Source organism: Aptenodytes forsteri, unplaced genomic scaffold (genome assembly GCF_000699145.1).
Source record: "Aptenodytes forsteri isolate BGI_AS27 unplaced genomic scaffold, ASM69914v1 Scaffold66, whole genome shotgun sequence".
NCBI classification, from domain to species: domain Eukaryota; kingdom Metazoa; phylum Chordata; class Aves; order Sphenisciformes; family Spheniscidae; genus Aptenodytes; species Aptenodytes forsteri.
This window is the reverse complement of record NW_008795131.1, coordinates 1912822-1923149: the sequence shown is the minus strand read 5'-3', so window position 1 is coordinate 1923149 and position 10328 is coordinate 1912822. Positions and strand designations below refer to the sequence as shown.

General features: G+C 55.2%; 1 protein-coding gene across 1 annotated transcript in view; it reads left to right on the top strand.

The window, feature by feature from the left end:
- The window catches only part of LOC103898126 (multidrug and toxin extrusion protein 2), a 45032-nt gene extending 36227 nt beyond the window's left edge, over window positions 1-8805 (top strand). The window contains exons 3-18 of the mRNA XM_019471775.1: window positions 1813-1914; window positions 2460-2528; window positions 2895-3043; window positions 3189-3231; window positions 3965-4009; window positions 4410-4507; window positions 4754-4851; window positions 5180-5293; window positions 5533-5600; window positions 5870-5978; window positions 6065-6140; window positions 6476-6545; window positions 7204-7336; window positions 7753-7847; window positions 8092-8173; window positions 8579-8805. Coding sequence (XP_019327320.1) covers window positions 1813-1914; window positions 2460-2528; window positions 2895-3043; window positions 3189-3231; window positions 3965-4009; window positions 4410-4507; window positions 4754-4851; window positions 5180-5293; window positions 5533-5600; window positions 5870-5978; window positions 6065-6140; window positions 6476-6545; window positions 7204-7336; window positions 7753-7847; window positions 8092-8173; window positions 8579-8805 — 1578 coding nt within the window. The remainder of the gene's footprint in view (window positions 1-1812; window positions 1915-2459; window positions 2529-2894; window positions 3044-3188; window positions 3232-3964; window positions 4010-4409; window positions 4508-4753; window positions 4852-5179; window positions 5294-5532; window positions 5601-5869; window positions 5979-6064; window positions 6141-6475; window positions 6546-7203; window positions 7337-7752; window positions 7848-8091; window positions 8174-8578) is intronic.
- Window positions 8806-10328: the final 1523 nt, after the last annotated feature.

Here is a 10328-nt window from a genome sequence, read left to right as displayed (position 1 = left end):
GCCGGTACCGCGAGCGCGTCCGGAGCGGGCAGAACCCTGCCCCGCCGTGCGCCGCCGCTTCGTCTCCCTTCAGCCTCCGGGCACGGCTCTGCAGCCCGGGTTTCACCTCCCCTCCCCGCCCGCACAGGGGCCGGCCCGGTCCCTCCCTCCTGCAGTCCATGCCTGCTAGCCTGCCGAAGGCACAGCTAGGATTAAAACGCCACCATTCATTCCTTAATTGTCATCCAAGTGCTTATTCTTTGCCACAGGAATTCCTGTTGCTGTCCAGCTTGATCCATGTGCCCTGCTCCAGCAGGGCCTGGCAGCACGGCTTTAAAAGAGCAGCAGTGGATTTGGGGAGGGGGGGGATAAGCTGTTAAATTGCTCTGTGAAACCAGTCTGCAGCCCTGGCACTGACACGTACCCCTTGGGTGACAAGTAAGTCGCTTCGCTTGATGCCAGCTCCTTGGGCTCCTTTGCAGACTGGGTGCAAAGGCACACTATGGCTCACTGTCCTGAAATCCTCCCTGGACTGCCGTTTGTCTGGAAGGGGGTGCATCCTTTGGTAGCCAGGGACCGGTGGCACAGTGCTGAGCACACTTTGCAGAGGCTTCCGCAAAGAGGAGCGGGCACCACAGCCCCGGTCTAAATCCATTGTGTTGTGAAGCTTTGTGCTTTGAATCTTCTACTCTATCCGGTAAATAAGTACCAACTGATGAACTTCTCAGAGGTGTCCTCCCTGACATCAAAGCGCTGACCTGCTGTGATCAGGCAGCAGAGGAAGTGCAGATGGGTTTCGGTTTCTGTAGCTGAATACATCAGCCCTAGCTCAGTCCCCTCAACCATTCCACCTGTGGCACAGCCTGCTTCTCTGTGTGCACAGATAACCTCAAAACCAAACCTACAGCTGTCATTAGTTAATTCTCATTTCATGTCAAACCCTGCACTGGGACAATCGTGGAGGTATGGGCCCCTCCCGCGGGGATTACTCACAGCAGGTTGAACATGCCCGGGCCTGGCAGCAGGACTGCATCTGCAGGCAGCGGTGGGAGGTCTGGAGAGGAGAAGGTTTTGTTCTGTTCTTCCTCTGACCCCACAGGAGCTGGTTCTCCAGCAGCGCGCTGGGCTCTCGGCTTGCCAACTGCCGGGTGGAAAGGAGGGTGAGTGGACCCTGGGCATGGTCCCCAGCTGTGCCCACCCCTCAGCGGGTATAAACATCTCTAACTCCTACCATCTGGTTCTAGCTGTGCCCCGGAGGCCTGTAGAGGGGGCATCCTCTTGCCAAGGGAAAATGAGGTCTGGAGTGCAGTCTCTGCTACAGTATCCTTAAGCCTTGCTGTAGCCTCTGGCAAGGAACAAGCAGGCTGGACTTGGTGTCTCTCCAGGAGGCAAGGATATTGCAGTTTGGGAGGAGAGTTTTCCCCAGATGCGCAGAGGTGCGGAAAAGCATTGGGATTTTTTTATTTTCCCTCTCCATGCATCTTTCATCCTGGAAAAGAGGATTTCTAGTGAAGCTGTTAAGCCCCATGTAAACAAGGTCATCTGCCAGCTTGGCTGCATAACAGCAAAATACTCCAGGGCAGGTAGAGGCCTGCTTTGAAAGAGAAAGCCACCGAGAGCCTGTGCGAGTCCTAGAGCTGGCTCCTCTGCCCCAGCAGTGCTGGCGAGCAGGGACGGGTTCCAGGGACAGCAGAGCCCTGGCCTCGAGGCGAGGCGCTCTGCGGTGACACCAGCAAACCCGACTGTTCATAGTCTGATGCATAGGGGGAGGGGTGGTGTTCTTCGAGTCCTAATCAGTCCTCATCTCACCGTCTCCTCCTCCTCCCATCCTAGTTTGTCGCCCAGCTGCTGGGTTTCCTGATCAGCGTGGTCAGCTCCATCTTCTGTGGTCACTTGGGGAAAGCCGAGCTGGATGCTGTGACGCTGGCCGTCTCCGTATGTATTACTCTGATTCTGCTCTGATTTAAAACATACAAATTATGTGTCACCAAAAAAAGAAGAAGAAACCAAAACCTGTAGGAATGTGTATGTGAGGACCCTGTGCGTAAGCACAGCCTGATGCAATGCAAACACCGCATCCACCAAACCGTTCTTTCTTTTGCCCTGAGCACGGGCAGGAGATGGGAACTGAGCAGTCAGTGACTGTGCCAGTGCAAGGCCAGCACCTGGGCAGGGAGCTGGAGCCTGTGACCAGCTCTCTGGACCCACCAGACCTGGGGGTGTGCATGTGGCTAGGAGCAGCGCTGTTTGTGGTCCTTTAGATATTTACCCCTTGCTAGAGGATCCTTTTCCACACCAGAGGAGAGAAGAGGCTATTTAGGTAACAAGAATGTGTTATTCTGAGAAACAGAGAAGGGCTGGAAAATTCCCAAAAACTTGTACCAGAACTGTCTCCCCACCCAGTTGGGAGGGACACAGTGCTTTGGGCCAGGTCCCCTGTTACCCTCCCTTGCAACCCAAGTCCCTTGTCTCTCCTCCAGGTTATCAACGTGACAGGCATCTCCATCGGTTCTGGTTTAGCCTCAGCATGCGACACACTGATGTCCCAGGTCAGTAGCAGCTTCCCCTTTCTTGTGCCTGACAGGGCTCGATTGGTGGTGTCTCGCCTCCTGTGCAGTGTGATCTGGGCACAAAGGGCGGGAGGATGGCAGCTTCCAGCCAGCCGGGGGGTACAGATGCACTGGCTGGAGCCTGCTCCCTCCCTGCAGCTCCCCCAAGGAGCCCTGGGTCGTCCATGGGCGGCAAAGGGGCGTGCAATCCACCTGAGAGCCAGTTAAGCCCAACCAGCCTGGCACTAGCCACTGCAGGGCGTGGGAAATGCATTTAATCAGCCTGTTGCTGCGCTGAGTCCTGAGCATCTGCCCAGACCGTTTGGTTCCCTGTTACACTTGCCTTGGTCTTCTCTCCTGACTCAGACATATGGCGGCAAGAACCTGAAGCAGGTGGGCACCATCCTGCAGCGGGGGATCCTCATCCTACTGCTGTGCTGCTTCCCTTGCTGGGCGCTCTTCATCAACACCGAGCGGATCCTCCTGCTCATCCGACAGGACCCTGAGGTCTCCAGGTCAGGGGTGAGATCGAGCCCTTCTGGATCAGGCATTTGGCTGTGTAGTGTTGAAATCAAGGCTCTGTGGAGCTTGAGTGCAACGCTGCTTGGCTTGGCTCTTGCTTTGCTGTATCATTAACTGGGGAAACAACTCTCTTTCCAGGTTAACTCAGGTCTACGTGATGATCTTTATTCCAGCGCTTCCTGTAAGTTGCTGCTAAAGCTGTTAGAAGCTCTGTATCCCCCGGTAACATTAAGGGAAAGGAGGGAAGGTCTTTGCTGTGTGGATCACAGGGCAGCATGGTTTAGGGTTTTACAACATGCCCCTTGGTCTTGGGCCTTAAGAGATGTGTATTGGCCAGCAGCTGCTGGACCAGCAAACATGCACTCTTTGATCTTACTGCGCAAAGGCTTTTACTGCGCAAAGGCTTTTACTGAAGGCCACGTCTCTGCACAACATGTAACTGGCGATGGACATTGGAACCAGGGGCTCCAGGGCTCACTCTTAGCTCTGAGATAAAGGCTGCAGCTTGCTGTTCGCACACACTCCTAGCTGCTGGGCTCTTGGCTAATTACCCTGACTCCTCTAAGACAGGGAGCAGTACCCCTGGGGAATAAGGGTCTGTAGGTTAATCCTTTCTTCCAAGGCTTCTCCTATGAGGAAGCATAGGAGATTTCCCATTTGGAGACTGATCTCTCTTCCCAGTGGGAATGGGAGGTGCCTTTTGTTACTCTTGGCTTTGGGTGCAGCCAGTGCTGGCAGATGCCACGCTTCGACCAGACCACAGGGGCAGGGTGTTGGGCAGCATGCCTGGCTGGGGCACCCCGAGAAGGTGGTGCGGGGAGCTGAGGGAAAGACCTGTCTGTGAGTGTTAAATGGTAGCTGGCTGTTGAACCATAGTGCGGCAGTGCTGATGAAATGAATCTTGACTTTTGCAGGCGGCGTTTCTGTACCAGCTGCAGACAAGATATTTACTAAGTCAGGTATTGTATAACTAGCCAGGTTCTGGGCCATAGATTAAAGGTATTCCTAGGAACATGGATAAAGTTGGGGATCTAAGTTCATCCTGTTCTGGGGAGAGCTGGGCTGAGGAATGTGTGATGCACAGCCCCTCAGCTGGCCCTGCAGGGCAGGGACAGCTCATGGGAACCACACTTAGTTTGCTCCATTTCCCCATTGCTACCTCCCAAGTCTGCATTTTATTGATTGCACCAGCTCTTGAGCCCTGCACGCTACCTTCTGCATGTCTAACACAATCCAGCTTTACCTGAAAGAGGAGCTGCCTTTCTCCTTGGGCATTGCTGAAGGTCTCCCCTGTGTTCGCCGGATGGGGCTTGGGCAGTGTTGGGGAAGCAAACTGCAAAGTCTCTCCTTGGCTTCCAGGCGATCATTTTGCCTCAGGTGTTGACGGGGATTGCAGCCAACATCCTCAATGTGGCCATGAACGCCTTCTTCCTATATGCGCTGAAGCTAGGCATGGTGTAAGTGTGAGCAGAGGTGGTGACAGCCTCTCCCTGGGTGCAGGGGTTTGCTCAGGGTTGGGGGGGTGTGCTGGGTGCCCAGTTCTGCCACCCTCTGCACCCAGCCAGCTAGCCTGCAAAGATAAGGCTGGAGGGATCTGCCCCATATCTGCAGCAAGGCTTGCATGGGTGCCACCAGGTCTCTTCTGCTGTAGCTGAGGGGACTGGGGAGGATGTCATTTGTAATCTGCCTGTCTCTCTCCCCAGGGGCTCTGCCTGGGCTAACACTGTTTCTCAGTACACCCAGGCCATTCTCCTCTTCCTTTACGTGTGGTGGAAGAAGATCCATGTGGAGACCTGGGGAGGTACTGTTCATAGCTTAATCCTTCAAATCCCCGGTGTCTGGCCCTGGGGATTTGGCACTGTCACCAGCACCTGAGAAAGGGATTACCGTCCCCTCATGGCAGGAAGATGCTGGAGCCATGTCCTCAAGGCCTTTACTGTAGCTCCAAGTACATTCTTGTTGATCATCCTGTCTCAGGAATTCAGCATGGTACAGCACCAAGACTAGACCAATGTCCTGTGAGCTGCAGTAGTGATTGTCCTCCGAGAGTGTCCAGAAGAGCATATGGCTCCCCTTCGGGGGAGGAGAGGGAGAACATGCATTCATTTTGCTTCACCTCCTCATTGCAGGTTGGACCAGGGACTGCCTCCTGGACTGGGGCTCCTTTATCTGGCTGGCGGTGCCCGGCATGCTCATGATGTGTATTGAATGGTGGACCTTTGAGATCGGGAGCTTCTTGGCAGGTGAGTCCGAATCTCCTTTTTCCTCTGGTTCAACAGGTCATCTTCCAGCCATGCCTGCTCTGGTGGCTGCCTCTTGAGTGTGTCCCCAGAGCACCTCCTGCCAGCAGCCTCCTCGCCTGCAGGGTTGGTTCTACAGGGTGCTGCATCTGTTAGATGGGAACCCTGTAGTCACTGCCTCCTTGTCAGCAAAGGAGGCGTTTAATTCTGACCTAATGAAGAAAGTGATGAATCTCTTCCAGGGCTGCTCAGTGTGGTGGAGCTGGGCGCGCAGTCTGTCATCTACGAGCTCTCCTCTGCGGCATACATGGTAAGGGCTGAGTGTATTAAACCAAGATCAGCCTGGGAAGAGCCCCCAAACAATGGTCCTGCAGATCAAGGCTGGGGAGGGAAGCAGGAGTCGGTACCAAGCAGGTGATGACTCTCCGGCCTGCTGTGCGGCTGCACATCCAGGGGTGGGCTGCAGATGGAAAATCCCTTTACTGCAGCAATGCCAATTTGCTCCAAATTCCCTGTTGGGGAAGAAAACTGCTGCAGGCTCTATTGCCACTCACCACCTCCTTGTCTCCTGCTACTCAGGTGCCTCTGGGCTTCAGCGTGGCTGCGAGTGTCAGAGTGGGCAATGCCTTGGGATCGGGGGATGCGGTGCAAGCCAAGACCTCCTGCATTACTGCCCTGCTGTGCACAGGTCAGCCCAGGTCCTGCAGAGAGGAATAAAGGGGCAGGACATGCTGCCCTTGTGGCAAGCAATTTGATTATTTCTTTTTCTTTCAGAAGTTTTTGCTGTCGTGGTTGCAACATTACTGGGAACCCTAAAGGATGTGGTGGGATACATCTTCACCAATGACAAGTGGGTCAACGGCTTTCTTTTGAGTATTATTACCTTCTTGGAGGGTGTGATTTATATCCCAGGAGCTGCTCAGAAGCTGCTGACAGAGTTCATAAACCTCCATGTGGCAAACATGTTCCCCAAAGGTTCCTCCCCACTGCCCAGTTTCACTGGGCAGCACGGATGCTGCTGACACTGGGACACTACCATGGTGGTACCTAAGCTGCATGCATCCCCTCAAGTCTCATGGGCTGGGATCAAGATTTGTAGCTGGCCAAGGGAGATATGTCAGAACAGAGTCCCTTGGGACCAGGCCATGCTGCTTTCCCTGACCAGTACGTACATCTTCCCAACAGGGAGATCGTTATCTTGGTGTCCAAAGTGATGATCATCTTTGCTCCATTCCACTTGTTTGATGCAGCAGCAGTGAGTATTCCAGTATGTGGAGTGATTCCTCTCTGCAGGTTGGGGTGCAATGGAGAGTGCAAAGCTGCCTCTAGCTCTTTTTTGATCTGTTAAAACGATACAGAGAAGCAAACTGATAAACTGTCAAAGCAGCTGCTTGCATTACCTATAGCACCTCAGTGTCCCTTGTGCTTGTCGTTGCCCATTGGCGTTGCTGCAGAACCACCCAGTTCTTTCTCCCTCTTTTCCCCTGGCAAGGCTTCAGCTTTTTACTAGCTTGTCAGAGCAGGACAAGTGAGCAGCTGGATGTTCAGAGATATCAGGTACTTGCAGCATAGCAGCAGTGCTTATACAACTTGTTAGATAGTAATTTCAGCCTGTTTCCTCCTGTCATGTCCCTGGGAGAGGGTCCCAGGCAGTGTGGAAAGCGCTATGGGGTCTGCTGGCACACCTCTCAGCGTCCGCAGACAGCTCCATATTCTGCATCTGGGTCGGCAGCTGGAACGAGAGGAGCCCTGCACCGTGTGCTCTGCGATGTGGCTTTGGTCCCTCCTGGCTCTGCGGGACAGTGCTGTGGGTTCCCCTATTCACGGGGCTGTGCCATACCTCAGAGCTGTGGTGGTACCTTCCATAGCACGCGCTGTCCCATGCATTGATTCCCTCTGCCTGCTTTCCTTAGGCGACCTGCGGCGGCGTGCTGCGGGGCACAGGGAAGCAGAAGATGGGTGCTATCGCCAACGCCATCGGTTATTATGCCATCGGCCTGCCCATCGGCATCTCACTGATGTTTGCGGCTAAGATGGGGGTGTTAGGTACGTGTGTCCTCCATTTGGCATCGGGAGTCTGGCTTTGTACGAGCTGCCAGCACTGCTTCTGCTGGGCCAAACCCTGTGCCTTGAGCAAAGGCTCAGCCCTGGAACTTGTGCTCAGATCCTCCTTCGGCTTGGTGGGGCTGGATTGCACACGGAAGTGTTTATCTGAGGCAGGTTCTGAGTAGCCTCCATCAAATGGGGGCTGAGATGTCCCAATAAATCCAGGCTTGCTCCCAGCATAGCACCCCCCCAGGAGCTGTTTCCTCTCGCAGCCCCTCAGGGCAGCTCTCCCATCGAGACTGGGTTAGACATGGGGCAATAATCTGTCCCCACCGAAGTCCTTGGGCATCGTGGCAGTGGCTGGCAAAAGCAGGCTTTCCTCAAGCCGTCCCTGAAGTAACTTTCCATTGCTGCAGGTCTGTGGGTGGGGATGATCATTTGCATCTCTCTGCAAGCCGTTTCCTTCTCCACTTTTGTCATGCGCATGGATTGGAAGAAAGCTGCAGAAGAGGTGAGACTTGTGCTTCTCCCTAGTAACTCTTAAAAGGTGTTAGGTGAGTTCCTGTCCCAGTACAATGCCACAGCCCTCTGTGAGGAGGCAAAAGTGAAATGGGATCTGTCCCTCTCCTGTAGCAGAGGAGCAATTTGGTGCTGAGCATGCTTGCTTTGGGAGAGTGGAGGGAAGAGGCTCAGCTTTGCTTGGCTGGGCAGGACATCCTTGCTCGGAGAAGAGCAACTCTTCCGTGTGTTTCTAGGCTCAAGTCCGAGCTGGACTGAAAAAACAACTGGAAGATGTGAACTCCAATGGCACAGCTGCTAACAAAGCATCAGCTGTGGGTATGTAATCGGGCCTGACAACAGGGAGGGAGCCCAAATTCTCCACCCAACCCTTCCTTCACAGTCACAGCAGCCGTGTCTGTCCTGCAGGCCCAGATGGCTGGAAAGAGCACAATGTCTGGTGCTGGTCCCAGGCCAGTGGCACTTCTCCTGTACTTAGTAATGGGGTACAAGATACCCTGTTACCCCTGTCACCACCCTGGCTGCTCCAGGGAAGAGCCTGGACTGCCAGCCAGTGTCTGCCTTACCTGGGAACATCTGCCACTTTGCTGCGGCATGTCCCAGTGTCCCTGAGCCTTGGGAAAGGACCCTCAGGACTGTCACTAGTGCTTGTGCAGCATCAGACTGGGATCCCCTGACTTTGCAGCTCAGCTTCCCTGCAGCACTCACCTTTCTGTTACACAGATTACATCTCCCTTGACACGGACACTGTGGTCCTGCCCGACAGCGTCGTGGAAGGTGAGAGGCAACCTGACCACCAGCTCATCACACAGGAGGTGCCTGCTGTTGTCCCTGCTCCTCCCGCTGTGGTATGGAGGGCCCTGATCATCCGCCGCGTGCTGGCTGCTGCCGCTGCCATCGCTGTCCTGCTGGTGGGCATACTGGTCCGGCTCCTGACTGGCAATAGCTAGAACCAGTGACACGGGGGAGCTGTGCGTAGAGCGGGAGGGCAGGTGATAATGTCCCAGGAGGATGGTGCAGGGGAAGGAATTCCCCCTCGGTTCCTTGTAAAGAGTCACTTGACTCAGTTTCTGGTTAACTCACAATGTTTTATCCCACATGCAGAGTTCTTAAAGGGGGTGAGGATGTGGCATCTGGGAAGAAAGTGCTTGAGAGCTGGCCCCTCTCCTGCACTGCACCAGGATGTCACTTGTGGTAGGCGGGGATGTATCCTGGAGCTGGTCTGAGAAGGAGACAGGGACCTTGTGCTGCTGCCCTGCTTCCTACTCCCTGGGGCCATTTGTCCATGTCATTTGCTAATGGCAGAGGCTCGTGCTGCCCACAGCATGTTTTCTCATGCACCAGTCTGTGCCAGCATCTTGGCGTGGCAGAGCCCACTCGCTACCGCTGTGGCAGCACAGAGCAAGGCTGATTTTGTTGGAAGATGGCTGACCCCTCTGACTGCTGCTGGGGCGTTGGGCGCTGGCTGCTGGCCCTGCTCTCCCTGCTGCATGGCAGGCACAGGGCCTAAAGCAACTCTTCTTTGCACTTTTGTAAGGTGGGATTTTGATACAATAAAGTTTTCTGAGTAAACGTTGGGCTTCTAATGTGGTGTGACCATGACCCTGGTCATTGGCATGACTAACTGTTAGAGAGGAGACGTGTGCCTGGTTTGTGCAGCACGGCAGGCTTCTACAGGGCATAGCCTCAGCCTCCTGGCCCTGCAGTTTGGGGCTGGCTCTGGGTGCAGCGGTAGCCAGGGTCTTGTTTCAGCAGGGCTCACAGAGCACGCTGTGCCCCTCAGGTACCAGCAGGGTTTGTGCGCCTCGATTGCTCTCACACTGTTGCTGAGCTGCACGGGAGAGGGTGGTGTGGTGCACAACCCTCCAGAGCCGTCAAGGAACCGCCGTATGTCTTAATGCAAATGCACCAGCACTGCCTGCCCACCCCTGCCCTCAGCACCGAGCCCCTCAGGACCTGTCCCATGCTCTTACCTGCAGCTGTATGACAGCAGCGAGGCCACTGCCTCTGCCGTGTGGCGCGTGCACAGCTGTTGGAGGTGAATAACAGCCAGCCAGTGCATGGCACCTCCCTGCCACCCTGCAACTCTCCTGGCACTTGCGCTGGTTGCCTGTGGCTGGGAATGAAAAGACATGACATAAAGGAGCTTGAAACAGCCATCAACCCCTGCCCAGATGTGGGGAGGATGTGGAAGACTGTGCCCTGCTCAGAATCCAGCTAGTTTTGGGATGGGAGCCTGGGGAGATGAGGAAGCCTGCCTTGCTCTGCCCTGGGGGCTATGGGAGCCCACCTCCTGCTCTGTGCAGGAGAGGGTCTGCACCACGGCAGCAGCTCCCCTCCGCCTCCCCTGCCCTGTGGTGGGCCAAGGCAGGACGCTATATTTGGCCTGGCGGAGCGGTGCCGGTGAAACCCGACGCTGCCGTCCTGTGCGAGGCCGACAGCTGGAGCCAATGGGGCCGGCTTGTCTTGGCTG